The 22,700-nt window shown below is 36.4% G+C and overlaps 1 protein-coding gene across 1 annotated transcript in view; it reads right to left on the reverse strand.

Moving 5' to 3' along the window:
• Positions 1 to 22,700, reverse strand: part of HFM1 (HFM1, ATP-dependent DNA helicase homolog (S. cerevisiae)) — a 180,285-nt gene that overhangs the window by 110,108 nt on the left and 47,477 nt on the right. Inside the window, 8 exon segments of the mRNA XM_006898967.1 lie at positions 10,433 to 10,480; positions 11,648 to 11,781; positions 15,231 to 15,325; positions 17,831 to 17,976; positions 18,337 to 18,438; positions 18,540 to 18,583; positions 21,307 to 21,395; positions 21,476 to 21,676. Of these exon segments, the coding sequence (XP_006899029.1) occupies positions 10,433 to 10,480; positions 11,648 to 11,781; positions 15,231 to 15,325; positions 17,831 to 17,976; positions 18,337 to 18,438; positions 18,540 to 18,583; positions 21,307 to 21,395; positions 21,476 to 21,676 (859 nt within the window).

Below are 22,700 nucleotides of genomic sequence, written 5' to 3' on the forward strand. Positions count from 1 at the left end.
GACTGGGGTAATCGGGATGGGTGTGTCAGAGGCAATGAGACTGGCACGGGATAGAGCACGGTTTAGGGCTGTTGTACATAGGGTTGCTATGAGTCTCAAATGACTCGACGGCACATAACAACAACAACAACATGCAGATGCTATTATAATATTCTTAAGAAACCCTAAAGACTTGGCAAGAAAACTACTGGATATAGTTGACCAATTCAACAAAGTGGCAGGATACATATAAACATACAAAAATCAACTGAATTTCTCTACAGTGACAGATAATCCAGAGCTGGAGCTAAGAAAAACAATACCTTTCACAATAGCTAATCATAAGATTAAATACTTGGGAATAAATCTAACCAGAAGCATATAGGATCTAACCAAACAAAATTACGAAGCATTACTACAAGAAATAAAAAGAGATCTGGAGATCGGAAGACTACACCTTGTTCATGGACAAGAAGACTCAATATTGTGAAGACGACAATACTATCAAAGGCTATTTACACGTTCAATGCAATCCCAATACAAATACCAATAGCATTCTTCAACAAGATGGAAAAGGCAATCTCCAATTTCATTTGGAATGGAAAGTGGCCCAGAATAAGCAAAGCACTCCTTAAAGAAAAAAAGGTAGAAGGTATCTCACTAACTGATTTCAAATCCTGTGACACTGATTTGGTGGTCAAAACAGTGTGCTACTGGTACAATGACAGACATATAGAGCAATGGAATAGAATTGAGAACTCAGAAATCAGCCCATCTACTTATGGTCAACATATTTTTGACAAGGAGATGAAATCAGTTAAGTGGGGAAATGACAGCCTTTTTAACAAATGATGGCAACATTAGAAAACTCTCTGTAGAAAACTCAAGCAAGATCCATACTCACACAAAAACGAACTCAAAGTGGATCAAGGACCTAGAACTATAATCAAGACTATTAATTTCATTAGAGAAAAGCTTGGAAGAACTCTAGACATCCTAATCCACAACATCAATAGTCTTCCAAGCATCCTGAAAAACCTGCAAACATGAGAGAATAAAATAGATGGATAGGACCTTCTAAGAATCAAATTTCTATGCACATGCAAAAACTTCTCCAACAGGGTAAAAAGAGAAGCCACAGACTGAGAAAAAAATATTTGATAATGACATGCCTGATAAGTGACTTATATAGAATTTATGTAATACTTATAGAATTTATAAAATACTCAAACAGCACAATAAGATAAACAACCCAATTGAAAAATGGGTACAGAAAAGGAACAGACACTTCACCAAAGAAGATATTCAGATGGCGAACAAACACATGAACAAATGTTCTAAATTCCTAGCTCTAAGAGAGATGCAACTCAAAACAACTATGAGATATCATCTCACTCCAGTAAGAATAGCAAAATTTAACAGAACAGCAAGCATCAAATGATGGCAAGGTTGCAGAGAAATTGGAACCTTTATTCTCTGTTGGTGTGAATGTTAAATGGTGCAAACACTACGGAAGGCAGTATGGCGCTTTCTCAAAAAGTTGCAAATAGAAATAACATTTGACCTACCAATTCCACTACTGGGAATAGAAAGGAATGAGAACTGCCACCCAAGCAGATGTTTATCATGACTTTGTTCACAATAGCAAAGAGTTGGAAACAACCTAAGTGCCCATCAACAAACAAATGGATAGAGAAGCTGTGGTATAGTCACACAATGGAATACTATGCTGCATTGAAAAGCAAGGAACTCATGAAATATTATACAAAATGGGTGAGCCTGGAGGATATTATTCTGAGTAAAATATCTCGGTCACAAAGGACAAATACTACATAGTACCACTGTTGTAAAGCAGATCTGACATCGTAGTTGGGGGTGTGGAAACTAAGAAGGGATAAATAATGTATACTGCATTGAAACCGATGAGGGAGAGAACTGTTTAGGAGAAATATATGATTAGGTATTACTGTCATGACAAGAGTCCAGAATGAAAACTGCATAGTGGAGTGGACTAGGGTGACATTGTATAACAATGAAAGAGGGTTTTCCCCCTCACTTTTCAAACAGAAAAGTGAACTGGAGGGGAGGGGTAGGCAGGGAGGAAAGTGTGCAACAATAAATGAATGAAAATCATATATATATAAAATGTCTCTGATGGCATAGTCAGTAGTGACTTGTGCTGGTCAGAGGCAGCACCTCTGGCAGTTTGAACTCACCAGCAGCTAGCTCTTTGAGAGAAAGATGGCAATCTGTCTCCATCTTATAGTTCAGGTATGTGTTTGTTCTAAGTGGCAATGAGCTTGAGGATTTTTCTGAGCTCAAAAAACTGAAGCCTTTAGAAAGTGGGATTCTTTTAAAGTTCAGTTTAACAAACATTGCGAGAAAGCATGATATTTAAAAGGTTTGATCAAGTAAGGCTGTAGAAGTCTTTGCCAATTTCCTTAAGTACCACAATACAGTTAACTTCAATTCAGTTAGTCACTCAATGAGTAACACTTGCAATTCTAAAGTTAAAGTTCATTATTCTAACTAAACCTTAGTGAACATGACACAATCCCTACCTGCAGCGTTTATATTTTACTAAAGAAAAATCTTTAATAGACAAATAGTATCAGTTTAGGTAGTGAAAAGTATGAGGAAAGATAAACTAAGAATGCACATAAAAAATTAGGGCAGTGGATTTTGAAACTTTCCCAATAAAAAAAGCTATATAATTTCTGACATAAAATTGAACTTAGTTTTTACTCATAGCTAATTCCCATTAGGTTTCTAAATCTGTAAACTGCACAGAAAGAGACTGTGCATCTTTCTCTCTGGGAGCAGCTTGTGAGTAAATTTAGACTGCTTAAGAGTCATGGCCTTTGAGTAGCGTAACTCCCTAAGGACCTGATATTTGAGAATATTTTTTTTCCTAGGAAAAAGAAAATCAGAAACAACATAGAAACTATTCTGCCTTCTTATCAATAAAGGTACTTTAAAATATAGAGCAGTAAAGTCTTTATGAAGAATTGATACATCAGCACAGAATTTAGTAAGATGATGGCATGTTCAACATAATGTGAGAAATGTCCCCAAATTAAAGAACATAGTGAAAAGTCCCTTATTTGGTAACTGGGGATTAAGAAGACTGATGTGGCTAGAATGGAACAAAAGAGATGACAGTAAGAGATGAAGTCAGAGAAACAGAAAGAGGTCAAGTAGAACTTTACAGGTTCTGATGAAAATCTGTATTTTACTCTAAATGTGATGGGGAGTTACTGGAGGATACTGTTCATTGTTCCATGCCATCAAGTTGGTTCCAGTTCAAAGCAACCCTATGTATAACAGAACAAAATAGTAGGCAACTGAAGAGCTTCCTCTTCTTCACTGACCCTCTACAAAAAAATTATGTCTTCACTTCACTGCACTGGCCTTTCCAAAACTTGAACATTTGAGGCCAAGGCCTGGCCTTTCTCAATTCTGAATGTGAAATACTTTTAATACATATAATACTTTTTCTTTGACTAAAAAGGGCATCTTAATGAAATTAAGAGGTAGCCATTTCCACTCATTCAGAACTCTTAATATTTTCCATTTAAAAATAGGTTGTTGTTAGATGGCATTGAGTCAACTCTGACTCTTAGCAACCCTATGAACAACAGATCTAAACCTTGCCCTTTGCAGTGTCATCCTCATGATCCCTGGCCTTCTGAAGCTCATGTGGTAGTCACTGTGTCAATGCATCTTGTTGAGGGTCTTCCTCTCATTATCTGGCCCTCTATCTTTCCCACTATGATGTCTCTCTCCAGAGACTAGTTCCTCATGAAAACGTACCCAAAGTGAGAGGAAGTCTCACTATCCTTGCTTTTACAGAGACCTCTTCCTTGCCCTTCTTTCAGTACAGATTTTTTTGTTTGTTTAGCAGTCCATGGTATATTCAATACTTGTCTCTAATACCAAAATGCAAAGGCATCATTTCTTCTTCTGTTATTTTAATTCATGGTCCAACTTGCAGATGCATAGAAAGTAACTGAAAACATCATAGTTTGGATCAAGCACACAATAGTCTTAAAGTGACATCCATGTTCTTTAGAACTTTGAAGAGGTTCTTGACACAGATTTCCCAAATGCAACATGTCTTTTGATTTCTTGGTTACTGCTACCAAGGGTATTAATCATGGATCCAAGTAAAATTAAATCATTGGCAATGTCAATCTTTTTCCATCTATCATCTATTGGTTCAGTTGTGAGGATTTGTGTTTTCTTGATGTTCAGCTGTAACCCATATTGAAGACTTTAGTCTTTGACATTCTGCATTTAGTGCTCCAAGCCTTCTTTACATCATGCAAGCAAAGTGGAGTTATTAGCATAGTGCAGGTTTTTAATGAGTCTTCCTCAAATTCTGACAGCACATTGTTCTTCAAAGAGTTTAGCTTCCTGAATTATTTAATTAGCATACAGATTGGATACATATATAGAAAGCCTACAACTATGGTTAACATCTTTTATTTTAAATCATGCAGTAAGTAGATAAACTACTTCTTGGTCTATGTATGGGTTTCACATGAGCATGATTATGTGTTGTGATGTCAGTTTTATCAGTTTTATTTGTATGAGAACAGTCCAGAGTAAGTGGACTGAAGGGTCAGGGGGTGTGGGGGAGAGGATATTATTCAACAGTGAATGAATTTCTTTCTAAAAAAGTGAACTAGATGAAAATCTAACTGTTCTGTAAACTTTCATTGAAATCACAAGAAAAAAAGATAAATAATCCAATGAAGTGTAATAAAGAAATATTCTATTAAAATTCTAAGAAAAAAACCAAACACATTAAGCATGTGTTCATTCCTTTTGATTTTCTGACTCTAGCTCTTTGCACATTTCATTATAATACTTTTGCTTTGTGTTCCCAAGCTTTTTTTTTTTACCCCAAGCTTCATTTTTAAATCTATTCAGCTCCTTGACTTCTTCCCTTTGCTTTGGATTCTCAGCACTCTACTGCAATATTCAGAGTCTCTTCTGACATTTATCTTTCTGTTTTCTTCATCCTCTATCTTTGTAATGCCCTTTTCTGTTACTCATGGATTTTTTTTTTTTTATATCCTCCCACAGCTCATTAGTATTCAAGGCCTCAAACATGTTCTTGAGACGATCTTTAAATTCTGGTGGTATAGACTCAAGGTCAAACCTTGGTTCTTATGATAAGGAATTGCACTGATAACTCAAAGATGCAGAGTTTAAATCCACAAGCTGTTCCATGTGAGAAAGACGGTAACGTGATTTACTGCCTCTGAAAATCAGTTGGAGGATCAGCTATAGGTCAATTCTGGCTCCACCATACAGTTTTAAACAGTTATTTCCTTCATCTCTTCCAATGCAGCGTTCATTATTTAATCCCTATTTCTTTCCCTCAACCCCCATGTCAGTTCTGTTTTATACCAGTGATAATATGCAGTATTTGTCCTTTTCTGCTGAGAGATTTCACTCAGCATAATGTCCTCCAGGGTCATTCATGTTATATAGTTTTTTATGAGTTCTTTATTTTTCAGTTCTGCATAGTATTCCATTGTGTGAATATACCATAGTTTTTCTATCCATTCATTTGTTGATGGGCACTTGGGTTGTTTCCATCTCTTTTGTGAATAACGCAGCAATAAACATGAGTGTGCAATACATCTGGCTGGGTGGCAGCTTTTTTTTTTTTAGGGTATACTTCTAGTAGTGAAATTCCTGGGTCAAATGGTATTTCTATTTCCAAATTTTTGAGAAAGCGCCATACCGCTTTTCATAGTGGTTGCACCATTTTACATCCCCACCAGCCGTGAATGAGGATTTCAATCTCTCCACAACTTTGCCAGCATTTGCTGTTTGTTGCTCTGTTGAACTTTGTTGTTGTTACTGGGGTGAGATGATATCTCATAGTTGTTTTGATTTCCATCTAGGGAGTGCTAGGGATTTTGAACACTTCTTTATGTGTTTCTTTGCCATCTGAATGTCTTCTTTAGTGAAGTGTCTGTTCATATCCTGTACTCATTTTGCAATTGGGTTGTTTACCTTTTTGTTGAGGTGCTGGAGTATTCTACAAATTTTAGATATGAATCTCTTATCAAATATGTCATTACTAAATATCTTTTCCAAGTCTGTGTGTTTCCTTATTACACTTTGGAGACGTTTTTTGATGTGCATAGGGATGTAATTCTTAGAAAGTCCCATTCATCTATTTTATTTTCTCCTGGTTGTAGGATTTTCAAGATGCTTGGGAGACTGTTCCTATTGTGGATTAAGTTTTAGAGTTCTTCCAAGCTTTTCTCTGATTAAGTTTATAGACTTTGGTTTCACTCATAGGTCCTTGATCCACTTTGAGTTGTTTTTTGTGTATGGTATGAGGTATGGGTCTTGCTAGAGTTTTCTAGAGATAGTTTTCCAATTCTGCCAACCCCATTTGTTAAAGAGGCTTTTATTTCCCACTTGACTGATTTTGTGTCCATGTCAAAAATCAGTTGACCATAGGTAGATGGGCTGATCAATTTTATTTCACTGATCTATTTGTCCGTCACTGTACCAGTACCGTGCTGTCTTGATCTACATGGCTGAGTAGTAGGATTTGAGATCAGGGAGAGAGATGCTTCCTGCTTTGTTTCTCTTTTTAGAAGTGCTTTGCTTATTCAAGGTCTCTTTCCATTCCATATAAAATCGGAAATTACCTTTTCTGTTTCATTGAAAAATGGAACTGGTATTTGTGTTGGGACTGCATTGAACTTGTACACTGCCTTTGGTAGAACTGTCATTTTCACAATATTACGTCTTCCTATGCATGAGCATGCTATATTCTTCCAGTTCTCTCATGCCTCATTTGTTTTATCTGCCTTGTCTTTAATTGACTTTTTAAAATGTTTCTCTTGGCTTTTGCTTGCAGAGTCCTGTAGTTCTTGAAGTACATCTTTCACCATTGAAGTAATTCAATCATTGCTCTTTTGAATCCAATCAGAAAATTCCACCAGATTTTCTGCATTTTGTGCTTTCATATTTTTTGAGGGGAGGGTGTGGCATCTTGTTTTTATTTTGTATAAGGTTTGAGGTAGTCTGCTTCTTCTGTGTCATTGCTATGGCAGAGTTTTTCATGTCTGGGCCTTAGCGAGCTCTTGGTCTGAAAACCTTGGCTCAGGAGCTCAATGCTTCTGAAAAGGGAAGGGCACATCACCCTGCCTGGATTCTCTCTGATCCATTCACTCAAGGGAAGACTTGCTTCACCTGGGAAGAGAGAGTTGGTCAGGCAACTACTACAGCTCCACAGGGTCCAAGGGGTCTGCAGCTCAAGTACTAACTCTGGAAGGGGTCAGGGTACCAAGGTAGTGTTCAGGAAGGAAAATGGCCTCTCTTATGATACTGGTGCTCTTGATGTAGGACAGTGTGGAGGTTGTCAACAGGGCAGTGTTAAAATTGCTCAGCATTTCCTAAGTTGAAGGAATTAAAGAACAAATTTAAGCCTCGAGTTACAATACTTAAGGATGCTGAGGGCAGAAAGCTAAATGATCCAGGAGGCACCAAAAGAAGATGAGAGGAGTACATGGGTTACTATACCAAAAGAGAACTGACTAACATAGAAGAATTTCATGAAACAACATACGATGAAAGAGGAAGTTCAAGTTGCTCTGAAGAAATTAGCAAGAAATAAAGCCCCAGGAATTGATGGAATACAAATTGACATATTTCAAAGAACAGATGCTGCCCTGGACGCACTCACCAGGTTATGCCAGGAAATCTGGAGGATAACTACATAGTCAGTTGTCTGGAAGAGATCTATATTTATTCCCATTCCAGAAAAAAGGGTGACCCAAATGAGTGTGGAAATTATCGAAAGATATCACTGATAACACACACAAGCAAGATCCTGCCCAAGAATATCTAGAAATGACTGGAACAGTACATCAACAGAGAACTGCCAGATATGAAAGCTAGGTTTAAATGAGGCCATGGCACTAGGGACATCAAAGCCAATGTTAAATGGATCTTGGTTGAAAGCAAAGAGTGTTAGAGAAAATTTATCTATGTTTCAGTGACTATGAAAAAGCATTTGAAAGTGTGGATCACAATACACTGCGGTTAACCTTGAGAAGAATGGGAATCCCAGAACCCTTAATTGTGCTCATGTGAAATCTGTAGTTGGACCAAGAGACAGCTGTCAGAACAGAGCAGGGAAACACTGCTTGGTTCAAAATCAGGAAAGGGTATGCCAGGGATGCATCCTATCTCCATAACTTTTCAATCTATATGCAGAACAGATCATTAGGGAGGCTGGAATTTATGAGAGGAATGTGGTATCAGGATTGGAGGAAGACTCATCAACAACCTGCATTATGCAGATGACACCACTTTGCTTGCTGAAACTGAGGATGATAGGAGGCATTTGTGTAGAAGGTCAAGGATTGCAGTCTTCAGAATGGATTGAGGCTCAACAGCAAGAAAACAGATTCTCATAACTGAGCCAATTGGCAGCTTCATGATAGAAGAGATTTGAGATTGTTAACAATTTCAGCTTGCTTGATTCCACAATCAACACTCTTGGCACCAGCACTCAGGAAAACAAAAGGCAAACTGCACTGGGAAAGTCTGCTGTCTGGTATCTCTCTAGAGTACTAAAGAGCAATGATGTCAGTCTGGGGACTAAGGTGCTCCTGACACATGCTACGGTTTTCACAATTACTTGTTATGCATCACAGAGTTGGACAAGGACTAAGGATGACAGAAGAAGAACTGATGCCTTTGAGTTGTGATGATGAAGAAGACTCTTGAGCATACTGTGGATTGCCAGGAGAACAAGTCAGTGCTGGAGAGGGTGAAACCAAGCACCTCCCTGGGGACAAGAATTCTGAAGCTCCATAGCACTTTGGACAAATGGCCAGAAGAAGGACATCATGCTTGGAAGGGTGGAGGAGAAAGCTCAGGAGGGCAAGACCGAGGATGAGATGGATCGACTCAGTGACTGGTGAAATGGGATTGAGTCTGTCGGAGATACTGAGATTGGCTGAGGATAGGGCAGGGTTCAGAGCTTGTTTTACATAAGATCGCTATGAGTCACAGGTGACTTGATGACACTTAACACCAACACAACTGGATACTTTTTGGGCATATTGCAAGGAGAGGGACACCACGCTTGGAAGCATGGAGGGACAGTGCAAAGGCGAAAGACCCTGGAAGAGATGGACTGACTCAGTGATCGGGGTAATGGGAGTAGGGGTGTCAGAGACAATAAGGCTGGCTCAAGATGGAGAAGAGTTCAGAGGTATTGTACATAGGGCTGCTATGAGTTGCAATAGACTCTACAACACATAAAAACAACCACAAAACAACAATCATACTGCCAAGTTATTCAGTAAAACACTAACCCAGGTGTTGCTGTGAAAATATGGTTAACATTGACAAGCCCTTATGATGCAGTAGATAAAGTACTTTTCTGCTAAACAGACGAGCAGCAGTTAAAACTAACAGTTTGCTCTGTAGAAGAAAGATGTCAGTCTGCTTCTATAAAGCTAAATAGGCTTGGAAACCCTATGGGGAATGTTGTTATGAGTCAGAATTGACTTGAGAACAATGGGTTTGGGGTTGGTTTTTTGTTTAGCATCTCTCACCAGTTGCTTTTAAGGAAAGGAGATTACTTTCCATAATGTAGTTGGGCATAAATCAGCTGAAAGGCTTTAAAAGTAAGCTAAGATGTCCTACAGGAAGAAAATATTCTGCCTCAAAATTGCAGTAGCAATTCTTGTCCAAGAGTTCTAGCCTGCTGCATGACCGCCCTACACATGTCAAGCATAGCATCCTTTACAATTGTATAAGCCAATCCTTTTATAGAAACTTGGGGGGAGGGGGAATTCTACCTCTCTTGTGAGGGAGCTCTTACAGCCTAGTGAGTAAGGAGTTACACTGCCAACCCAAAGGCAGGTAGTTTGAATCCAGTAGCTATTTAATGGAAGAAAGATGGGCAATATTTTCATGTGTGATTTGTAGCCTCTAAAAACCTGCTGGAAGTCAACTATGAGTTGATTCTAACTCTACCCATATAACAACAAGAACTCTCTGGAGAATTCTTGTTTATACACTGTTTTACTTCTACAAACTTGCTTTTTTTTTCCTTTATAATTTTTTTACGTTAAATGACCACAGTTAACACTCAGAGTTTCTTCATTAGCACTTAGAGTAACAAGCTAAATGCTTCAAGTCTTTCCTTGATTCAGGGTTTTCATTTACAAATACTCTTAGACCTCTTTTCTTCACTTTTAAAATTTTTTTTATTATACTAGTTTATTTACAAAATGTGAATACTTTGTTTTTAGGACCAGATTCTTTTCTCACCCACCCATTAAATTGTACAACCAGTTGCTTCTTAAAAAATACATTTCAAAAGAGAATTAAGTTCAAAGTAATTGATCTTTCTAACACCTAGAGAACATAATTTTTAGTTGAAAAAATATCTAACCTTGTAATTTTGCTTCAATTCCTTCTTTGTTCAATCCACATGCAAAGCCTGCATACAACATCAAAAATTATAAAAATAAAATAGAATAAATTTAATTCCCCTTAATAGATTTAGTTTATATACCAATTAAACAATAGTCTTATTAAATATGATATTGAAAAAAAGTGTTTCATGAATTTAAACAAAACCTTAATGTTGTTGTTGTTGTTATGTGCCGTCGAGTCGCTTGCGACTCATAGCGACCCTATGTACAACAGCCCTAAACTCTGCTCTGTCCTGTGCCAATCGCACTGTCTCTGACACTCCCATCCCGATTATCCCAGTCACTGAATCAATCCACCTCATAGAGAGCCTTCCCCTCCTGCGCTTTCCCTCCACCCTCCCAAGCATGATGTCCTTCTCCAAGGACCGGTCTCTCCTCACAACATGTCCAAAGTATGTTAGACAAACCCTCAGAATCCTTGCCTCCAAGGAGCCACCTGGTTTGACCCTTTGCAGGACAAATCTGTTTGTTTTCCTAGGTATTCTCAATACTCTTCTCCAGCACCACAGCTCAAAGGCATCAATTCTCCTTCTATCCTCCTTGGTCATTGTCCAACTCTCTGATGTACAACAAGTGATTGCAAAGACCATGGCATATATCAGATGCACCTTACTCTCCAGAGAGACACCACTGCTCTTCAGTACTTTGGAGAGGTCCCTAACAGCAGCTTTTCCTATAGCAATATGCCTTTTAATTTCCTGGCTACTGGTGCCAAGAGTGTTGACTGTGGAGATAAGCAAACTAAAGCTGTGAACAATTTTATACCTAATATTTGAGTAATTTAAATTATAGCTCAATAAAAAACCCCAAACATTACTAATAAAGTAATGAGAAAGAAATGAAAATTAATTTTTAATTTTAAGAAAGAAAAAAGGTATTTGCGCCTCTCATTCTGGACTGTTGTCATGCAAATAATAACTAATTATATCAGACAGTTCTTTCCCTCATCTATTTAAATGGGTGAGGGGAGGGAAGAAATTGTGCAACAATGAAAGAATCTTTTTAAAGAGAAAAGTGAACTAGAGGGGTAGAGAAGAAAATGTACAACAATGAATGAATGGAAACACAAGTTTTCTGTAAACTTCTGTTAAAATATCAAAAAAATAAAATAATAATAAAAACCTGAAAAAATTAAAAAAAAATTATTACTTCTTCAAGTCAAAGTAACAAACCATAATGAGATGGATTTTTCAAGGCTCTGATATAAAGCAATGTTGATCGTATCCATTCCAAAGCAATATTCACATCTGTGATGGTATGCAATACTATTTCTGCATTTAAATGTTCAATAAGATGTCTGTGCAAACTAACAGGGAAAAACATTGCATTAGTAATATATATTTCAAAATTGTAACTCTTAATTTCAAAACTTTAGTAATTTATATATTCATTACTACTTTAAGAATTCATAAAAAATAAGCTAATATAAAAACATATAAGAAATTTTAAAATTAAGCATATTCTACTGTTAAAAAGGATTAAAATTCTTCTCTACTCTATTGTTATGTAAAACAGATTACAAGAACAATACAACCAGATATAGTACTGAAAGGTCTCAGATTGCTTATCTCTCTATAATTAAAAAAAATTAAAGAAATGGAGAAATATTACTCCTCCTATTAAAAAGATCCAGATTTCCTCTTAATTGCATGTTAAGTAAGAAACACAGTTGAATAAAACAATTTTGTTATCTTTTCTTTTTTGACAATTACACTTCTTTTGTATGGATTAAACTGTGCCCCCAAAATTATATGTTGTAAATTTTACCTAGGTGTGGGTGGTTATATTCAATTTGGGAATGTGCTATCATTGTCATATTAATGAGATAGGATTAGTATAGGTATGTATGTCTTAAATCAATCTCTTGAGATATAAAAGAGATTAAGCAAGCATTCAACAGAAGTAGAAACATGCCAAGGTACATGAAATTCATCCAGGAAAAGCAGCTCAAAAAAGGAACGGATCCTCCTCTAGAACTTACAGAGGAAGGAAGACTTTTCACGTTGCTGACACTCTAAATTTGAATTTCTAGCCATAAGGGAGCTCTGGTGGCTAAGTCGGTATGGAGTTGCATTAACCTCAAAGCTACTTTTACTATTCCCACTGCCATTGAGTCCCAGGAGGAGTATGAAACAGCCTCTTCCCATAAAGATTACATCCTGGGAATAAATAGGAAATGTCTACATTGCCTCCGTGGCCTGGCGGGTAAAGAGAAGCACTGGCAAGCCAAAGGCATTTAGTTCAAAGCTACCATTGAGGAAAGATGCAAAAAAAAATCCCCATTCTATTTACAGCTTCTGACAACCTGTTAGAGGGACAGATATGGGATGGTTCTGACTTGACCGCAATGGAAGAGAGAGCGCTTCAGAGAGACTGTTGGACGAACTACAAATGGCAAAGAATATGCTATACACAGAAAACAGAATAAAGGATATACATCTGTTATCCTCCAAGACAAGAAAAAGACCATCCCTGGCACAGCTTGAAGATTAGCAAAAGATCTGCAGAAGATTAGGACTAGCACACGTAGCAGAGCTTTCATAATATCAAAGGGTGGTGTCATAGTCTTCTAGGTTGTAAAGAGTTGGATCTGAGTTCTGGAATGTGGGGCTGCTGTTAAATTGTGCCAGGGGGATAGGACCACTTACTTAAGCTGAAGAGGTGAGACTGTCATACCCAAAGGGCAAAAGAACACAGCCTGCTGAGGTTTAAGAGAGCAGAACAGCTACTCAAATGGACTCAGAGAATAGGGCCACTGTGGTTTAGTGAGTTATACAATATGACTTTTACATCCATTGGCTTTGAGTTTCACCATGTGACTGGCTAGGATGGCTGAAATGTTAGGTGTTGATAACTTGCCAATAATGTAAACAGCACCTTTTGGGTAAGAACATATAAATAGGGCATGTAGACTCCTAATGATAGATTGATCAGTTCTGCCATCCTACCAGGCTTAAATTGAGCAGGTTTAGAGGCAGAAAGTGAGACTCTCACTACTGTTAAGAAAGAAAAGACAGAGAATGCAGTGTATCCTCTGGAGCAAAGATAACTGAGCAAGATGAAACAAGACTAAAGCAGCAATGACAGCAGTAGAGGTGGTAGAGATTCACAAACAGGTATGACAAGACAGAGCTGAACACAATCTGCCACCCCTTGGAGCCAGCACTGATCACACTGGCCTAGACTTACTGGCAGACTGTGAGTAGGGGCATGGGAGTAGATAATTGGCAAAACTAAAAAAAGATGTTTTTAACATATGCTTGAGTGCATAGTAGGGCCCAGAGAGTTGAGGCCAAAGGTCTGAGAGAGGCCTGCCTGAGAAGAAGCCTGATTAAGGAACTGCATCCCAAGTGTTTCTGACCTGAATTGTAACCTGTTATTTTAATAAACTCATAATTATACGTATTATCTGTGAGTTCTGTGAAGCCATTGTAACAAACTAGTTAATCTAGCAAAAGAGTATGAAGAGTAGTGAGAGGGATGGTTGGTGCTAGAAATGACAGAAGGCGTATGAGTTTGGGGACATATCTGGGCCTCACTGTGACACTGATATTCTTGATGGGATTCGTCTCCCTTATAGAGTTAGTTAATGGAGATAAAATTCTGTCAAGCCCATGCCAGCCACACTGTTTTTATAGCCAGCTTAATTTGAAGGTTACTGGATTAGAAGGGATAGCTGAAAAAAGTGATCAATGAATGAATGGAAATAAAAAATCTCTGTAAATGTTCATTAAAACTAGTGAAATAAAATTTAAAAAAAAAAAGGATAGCTGAAGCTCAGAATCAAGTGGTCTTTACCAGAAAGCTAATGTGACCAACAACCAGATTCTGGAGCACAGAGCTATTACTGTATGGTCTCAGAGAACTGAAGATTATTATTTTAAAGCCTTGAAAGCTATTAGTTTTGTTGGCTTTTAGAGTTGTTTGGTGTCCATTATCCCTTCTTTCCTTCCAATTTTTTCCCATTTGTAACAAATATATGTACTTGAAGCCTGTTCCAACACTATACTTTGGAAATTGAAAACCCATAATCTTGATTTCAAATATTTGCAAATATAGAGAAATTTTATACCAGGATGGAATATGCCTAAAGTCTTAGCCATAGTTAAAGGATTCAGATGATGAGATTTTAGACTTGAAACTGATTTAAGACTTTTGATGTAATAGAGTAAATGTGTTTCCAAGTGAGAAAGATTGAAACTTGGAGAGGTCAATGGTTAGAATTTTATTTTTAACTATGCTTCCCAAAACTGTGGTGTAAATCCTAACACCTATGCCTCTAGTTAAAATCCCCTTTGGGAATGTGTTGTCTTTATAACAAGACATAATTAATATAGGGTATCAGTTAAATAAGTATCTTCTGAGATATAGAAGAGATTAACAAGCAAAAAAAAGTAGAGACAGAAAGAGACAGGGCAAGCCACCGAACATTGTCTAGGAGTAGAAGGTCAAAGAAACAAGGACTTTTCCTCCATAGCTAATGGTCAGAAATTCTCCCCTTAGCATCAGCACTTTGAATTTGGACTTGTAGTCTTCTAAACCATGTCTACTTGTTAAAATCATCCATTTGTTTTCTTTCTGCTATAGGATCTCTAGATATCTGAAACATTCTTAAATGTATATATTTTATTAAGAGTGGTTGAATAAATTCAAGAAAATATTCTTAGGATGCTCTAAACCAATATCCAATAACACTATTAAAAAGAAAAAACATCAGACTATTTTGTCATCTTCTTGAAATAGTTTCTGTATTACCTGCTTTCTACAGTGTCACTACAAGCTAACATCTGAACATACTTCTCTCTTGTACTTAGTCGAGTCATAATAACTGCAGTAGCTGTACTGTCAAACTGAAAAAAACACATAGAGAAATTTAGTAAAGAAAGTATATTGATACCAGTTCTCTTCAACAGGTCAAGAATTTCACTTCATATTAAAAGATTACTTTGCTTCCATCAGTAGGAATTGTTATCTGAAAATTTAATTTCAAAATCTTGTAAAAATGTAGTTATAAATATTATCTCTTTCTCTGAAGTCTTTTGTTGCTTCCTGCATCATTCAAGATTTTGCCCCTAGAATCCTTCAGTATTGCAATTTAAGAAACAGTAGTATTGAAGGAAGAAGTTCAAAGTACTAAGGGCACTGGTAAAAAAAAAAAATACATCAAATATTCACTTTCCACAAGAAAAGGTGTGTCATCTGCATAAGGCAGGTTGTTGATGAGGCTTCCTCCAACCCTGATGTCATATCCTTCATCAGAGTCCCAGCTTCTCGAATGATTTGCTCAGAATATAGATTGAACAATAATGGATAAAGAATACAAACCTGATGCACACCTTCCTAATTTCAAACCACTCACATCCTACTGATTTACTTGTGTTCCCTGTTCTGTTCTGACAACTCCTTCTTGGTGTATGTATAGATTTCACATGAGCACTAAGTGTTCTGAGGTTCTCATTCTTTTAAATGTTAGCCATAATTTGTTTTGATCCACACAGTCAAATGCTTTTGCACAGCAAATAAAACACAAGTAAACATCTTCCTGGCACTTTCTGCTTTTAATTAAATCTGACATTAGTAATGATATGCCTTGTTCCATAGCCTCTTATAAGTCCAGCTTAAATTTCTGGCATTTTTTGGTGGATGTATTGTTCCAGCCATAAAAAAAAAATTTTAATTGGTTTTCATGCGATAATTTGTTTTACATTGTGTTTCATTACCTTCATCGTGTTCTACACAATCTCTCTGTACATCCAGCCATTTAAAATAGTCTTCAACAAGATTTTACTTGGGTTTTTTTATGTGCCATTGAGTTGCCTGCCCTATCCTGAGCCACTTTCATTTGCATGTGATATTAATATTGTTTGGTAATTTCCACACTGTTAGATCACCTTTTTTGGAGGATGAGAACAAATATGATAATTTCCACACTGTTAGATCACCTTTTTTGGAGGATGAGAACAAATATGAATCTCTTCTAGTCAGTTTGCAGGCATCTGTTCTGCAAATTTCTTAGCACAGATTTATGAGTACATTCAGAACTGCATCTGTTTTTTGAAACACTTCAGTTGGTATTCCATGAATTCCTGGAGCCTCCCCGCCCCCCCATGCCCTCAGCTCACTGAACATCTTCCTTCAGAACTACTGGTTTACTGGTTCATGAGTTGCAATATTCAAGGATTCTAGGAGCAAAATCTTTAATGGCACATGAAATATCAAAAGAATATAAGAGGAATACACAGAATCACTGTGCCAAAAAGACTTGGTAGACAATGAACCATCTGAGGAAATAGTATAAAACGAAGAACAAATGATAACCCATCTCAGCTCACTGATGCCTAAGATGTCTATCTTTATTTTTGAAAACTTGCAATTTTCCTAGATTCACAATCTGTATAATCCATGTTCCAATTATTTTCCGTTGTTTCTCCTCATTTTGAGTCTTGCCACATCAGTATATTATGGTCTTTCATTGAGTGAAAACTTTATTACAACTATATTATTCTAGTAGACTCTACTTAGAGGAAGCAGCTCTCCCTCAGTTGTACTGTGAGTACCTCCCACTCTGATGGGCTTATCTTCCACCACCATATCCAAAATTTTCTTCCATTATCCGAAGAGTTTTTAAAGGCCAATTAATTCAGAAGTAGATGGCTAGTTCTGCTTCTTAGTCTGAAAGCTCTATTAAGTATCCCTGCTAATATTTTAAATACTAGTGGCATAGCTTCCAGCATTACAGTAACATGCAAGCCACCACAGTATGGCAAACTGAAAGAGCAGTGGCAGTAGCTTACATATAATTTATCCTATAAAAATGATAAATTTGCATACGTTCTTAAGACTCTTTGAAAAGATTGTCTTCCAAAATGTTCTAGTACCTATTGAAATAACTTCATTATTCATGTATTTGTCAAAGTAAATTATGTTCTGAATTGTGTATAGTCTGGTTTATCACTGTCATAATAGTCCTTGGGGTTATCTACTAACATTTAGTGTCAGGAAAAAGTATATGATTTCTGCAATGCATAATGAAAACCTGTTCCACTCAAAATCTCAATAGTATCCCAATCACAAAACAAAACTTAAAACAAAGAAAATCGCTTAATTGTACCCATTTGTAAGTCTATCTCTTCTTCAACCAGTGGGAATTTAGAGAAAGTGACAGCAGTTACATTCTGCTTCACTTGTATTATGTAGTTAGAACACTTTTTTCCCAGTTGCATTTAGTTTTAAATAACACAGTATGGAATTCCAAACATTTGTTTACTGAAAATAATACTTAAAAGTAGTTTTGTTGTTATGGTTTTTACAGTGCATTTAACGTGACTCACAAAAGTAAAGTTTCAGTCACTTACTTGAGGCCGACCAGCTCTGCCAATCATCTGTAGAATATCTGTTTCACTGTATTCTTCAAACATTCCTCCAACATAATGCATTGTTGACTTTATAATTACCAGATGAGCAGGCAAATTTACTCCCATAGCTAAAGTACTGGTAGTAACTGCATCAAATTAGGAAATATTCCATTAAAACCATAAAAATTATTGTTTCTAAAAGACACTTTCTCTTTAAGCCCCCTACTCTTTTATATTATAAATCTAATAAAATTCATATAAAGATAATTTAGAACCTAAAATAATATCACATTTTAAAACAAAACTATGGAATTTTTACTTTTAAATATCCAGTAACATGATAAATAACAAGGCATTCCCAAAGAGTTTATTCCCACATGTATATGCATGACTAGTTTATATTCATAGGAAAAAAAAGCAGAAATAAATTAGAATACTAGAAGTTTTTCTTTTTCACTCCATCTTTTTTTCCAAAATATATACTCACAAGAATGTGTTTTACTTACAAAGAACTGGAATATCTCCAACAGTAAAAGCTCCTTCAACTATTTTTCTATCTGATAATTCCATACCAGCATGATGATAGGCAATACCTTCTATGAAGATATCTATAATAGAAAGTAATAATCTAATAGTTATTACTAACATTTCATTATTAACTGTTCCTTTTTAGCTATACTTGACATTATAAAGATATCTATAAACATACCTCTCAGTTTTGATTCTTTTATAGAATTTGCACACTTGTGTATCCTATGTGAAAATATAGTAACATTATTAAGAATTATTCTTGATAATGTCAGAAAACTCAAATGTATTAAGTTCTAAAAAATTAAATATCTTTTAATATATTTAATTTCATGTTTTATTATCTTAAAATTACCTTAAGAGGAATGTAAATCCAAAAACACTTATTTATATCTAGACTATGGAGCTTTTGTCCAAATGGAACAAAAGAACACTGCACAGTTTAAAATCAGAAAGGGTGTGCATCAGGGTTGTATCCTTTCTCCATACCTATTCAATCTGTATGCTAAGCAAACAATTAATGAAGCCAGATTCTACGAAAAAGAACGTAGCATCAGGATTGAAGACTCCTCACCAATGTGTTATGTAGATGTCACAACTTTCCTTGCTGAAAGAGGATATGAACTAAAGGCTGCAGGAGGCCAAGGACTACAGCCTTCAGTAAGGATTACTTCTCAACATCAAGAAAAGAAAGATCCTCATTATAGGACCAGGAGTCAACACTATGATAGATGGAGAAAAGATTGAAGTTGTCAATTATTTCATCTTGCTTGGATCAACATTCAACACATTTGGTACCAGCATCCAGGAGACCAGGAGACATATTACATTGGGCAAGCTGCTGTCAGAGACCTCTCAAAAATTCTGAAGAGTAATTATGTTGGTTTGAAGACTAAGGTGCCCCTGATTCAGGCTATGGTCTTCTCAATCACCTGCTATGCATCAGAGAACTGGACAATGAATATGGATGACAGAAGAACTGATGCCTTTGAGCTATGGTGTTGGAGAAAAGTACTGAACATTCCATGGACTGTCAAAACAATAAGCTGATGTGTCTTGGAATGTGCAACCAAAGTGTTCCTTGAAGGTAAGATAATCAAACTTCATCTTTCAAACTTTGGATATGTAGCTAGGTGTAAAGGGACATCATGCTTAGAAAGATGGAAGGTCAGCAAAGGAGAAGACCACCCCCAATGGCATGGTATGGTATTTCAGCAATGGGCTTTAATGTGTCAGAGATGATGAGGATGGCACAAGATAGGGCAGGTTGTAGGTCAGCTGTTCATAGGGTCACTATAAGTCATACTCAATGGTACCTAACAACAACAGTTAATAAATGGTAATACTGAAACTTAAAATGTACCTAAATAATTTTTTTAAAAAAACAATTCAGTAGATATAATCATCTAGGAGTATGGAATGAGAAAGAATAAACCAAGATTGGGGCATTGAGAATGCAAACACTTAAGAATTTGATAGAAGAGGCAGAAAGGGGAGAACAGGAATCTAAAAAAGTGGGAGAAAATGAGAATAGGGTGATAAAGAGAATCTAGAGTTTTAAAAGAATGTGTGAGTGGTCAAACATGTTTGATGTTCCTAACATATCAATTAGCAAGAGTGGTTTTAGCAATAGATATTGGTTGAAAATGAGGAAAGGAAGACAGTAATAGAGATCACCTTTAAAGAAAGATGCTATAAAATAAAAATAGAATCATAGCTACAATGAGATTCAAGATCTCATTTAATTGTCATAGATTATTATCTTTCTCTGACAGATGAGAAAACTGAGGCGTGCTGTTAAGTGCCATCAAGTCAACTATGACTAATCATGACCCTGTAACAATGTATCTGAACCCTACCCTATCTTGTGCCATTCTCATCACCTTTGACATATTCCATTCGAGTCATTGTGTCAGTCCATCTCATTGGAGATCTTCTCCTTTGCTGACCCTAAACCTTTCTAAACATAATGTCCTTTTCTAAGGACTGGCTCCTTCTAAAAATATGCTGAGAGTATGTAAGACAAAGTTTTCTATCCTTGTCTCCAAGGAGCACTCTTGGCTGCATCCTTTGCAGGACTATTTGTCTGTCCTTTTGGCAGTCCACGGAATATTTTGCACTCTGCTCCAACACTCTACTCAAAGACACTGAATCTTCTTCTGTCATCCTTATTCAACTTTCAGATGCATAGCAAGTAATATTGAAAACATAATGGTTTGGATCAGGTACACTTTAGTTTTCAAAAGGACATTTCAGCATTTTAGAGAGGTCTCTGATAGCCAACTTTGCCAATGCAGCATGTCTTGATTTCATGGCTGCTGTTGCCAAGGGTGTTTGTTGATTATGAATCCAAGCAAGATGAAATCATTACCAATTTCTATTGCCTCTCCATATATAATGTTGTTAAGGAGGTGAGGAATTTTGTTTCTTGATGTTGAGATATAATTCATATTGAAAGCTATTGTCTTTGATCCTTTCAGCAAGCATTTCAAAGTCTCCTCACTCTCAGTAAGCAAAGTTTTATCACCTGCACATTGCAGGTTATTGATGAGTCTTCCTCTGATTCCAATGCCACGTTGTTTTTCACATAATCTACCTTCTTGAATTATTGTTTTTCTGCAGACAGATTGAATATCTTTGGAGAAAAGAAACAGCCCTGATGTATGCCTTTCCTGATTTTAAATCATGCAGTGTTCCTTTGCTCTATTTGTACCACAGTTTCTTGGTGCAGATATAGGTTTTATACAAACCTAATTAAATGTTTTAGGATTCACACTCTTCTCAATGTCAAACATAACTTGTCTTTATTATATTTATTTAATAGATGATAAATTCAAGGCTTACAGAGGTCAAGAAACTTGCCCAAGGTTAAAGGACTAATCTACTTTATCGCATCTAAATGATCCCTAAAAAGTCTATTGACTTCCCCCAAAAATTAAAAAATATACCTCTGTTTCTGTTCTATTGTCATCATAAATTTAGCATCTTTCACAAGAATAGAAGCAGCTTGTTGCACACCCTTCCTTGTTGCACAAAACTGAAAATTAATAATTTTTTATTAATCATGGTAAAATTGAAACATTACACTTAAAAAAAAAAGCAACCAACAATCCATACCACAAGTGTAGGTTTCTGATCAGAGTATGTTTGTATAACACTGGCAATTTTGTAATTGAGAGTTAAGTCAAACTTAAACTCAGTTTGGTTATTACTACAGGGAAATCCAAGGACCACTTTTCGAAGTTTCACTGGTCTGTGATTCTCATCCATCTTCAGACATACAGCAGGTCTCTCTCCATTGGAAAGCCACTCTGCAATCTTAAAATAAGAAAAATGAATTTTCAATTTGTCAGTAAAGTTCTTTGGCTAAAAATAGCCCTATTATAGATTACGTTATTTTAAAAAAGTCAAGGTATAAAGTATTTAATAAAACAGTGTTATTCAATATTACATATTAGTTAATACTATTCTATTCATAGACAATGTCAAATAGATCTTGGCTGAAAGAAGACAGTATAAGGGGAATGTCTGTGTTTCATTGCCTGTCCAACAGCATTTGACTGTGTGGATCATAAAAAAATTATGGCTAACATTGATAAGAATGGGAATCCCAGAGCACTTGATTGTGCTTATGTGATACCTATACCTGGACCAGGAAGCAGTCCTCAGAACAAAGCAGGGAAACACTGCATGGTTCAAAATCAGGAAAGAAATGTATCAGAGATGCATCTTGTCTCCATACCTTTTCAATCTATATGCTGAACTGATCATTCAGAAGGCTGGACTTTATGAGGAGGAATGTGGCATCAGGATTGGAGGAAGACTCATCAATAAAAACCTGCACTTTGCAGATAACCCAATCTTATTTGCCAAAACTGAGGAGGATCTAAAGCATTTGTTGCAGAATACCAAAGACTGTAGTGTACAATATGGACTGAAGCTCAACATCAAGAAAATAAAGATTCACACCACTGGGCCAACTGGCAATACTATGACTGAAAGAGAAAAATTGAGATTGTTAAACAATTTCAGCTTGCTTGAGTCCACAATCAACACTCTTGGCACCAGGAGTCAGGAAATCAAAAGATCAACTGCATTAGGAAAATTTGCCATCAAAAACTTCTCCAAAGTACCAAAGAGCAACTATGTCAGTCTATAGACTAAGGTGCACCCGATCTAGTCATTAGTCTTCACAATTACTTGCTTTGCATCAGAAAGCTGGACAATCACTAAGGATAACAGAAGCAGATAAAGGAAAATAATCCAATTGAATAACAGGCACAGGATATGAACAGACACTTCACCAAAGAAGACATTCAGATGGCCAACAAGCACATGAAGA

Source organism: Elephantulus edwardii, unplaced genomic scaffold (assembly GCF_000299155.1).
Source record: "Elephantulus edwardii isolate Elephantulus edwardi_28Jun2011 unplaced genomic scaffold, EleEdw1.0 scaffold00242, whole genome shotgun sequence".
Classification (NCBI taxonomy): domain Eukaryota; kingdom Metazoa; phylum Chordata; class Mammalia; order Macroscelidea; family Macroscelididae; genus Elephantulus; species Elephantulus edwardii.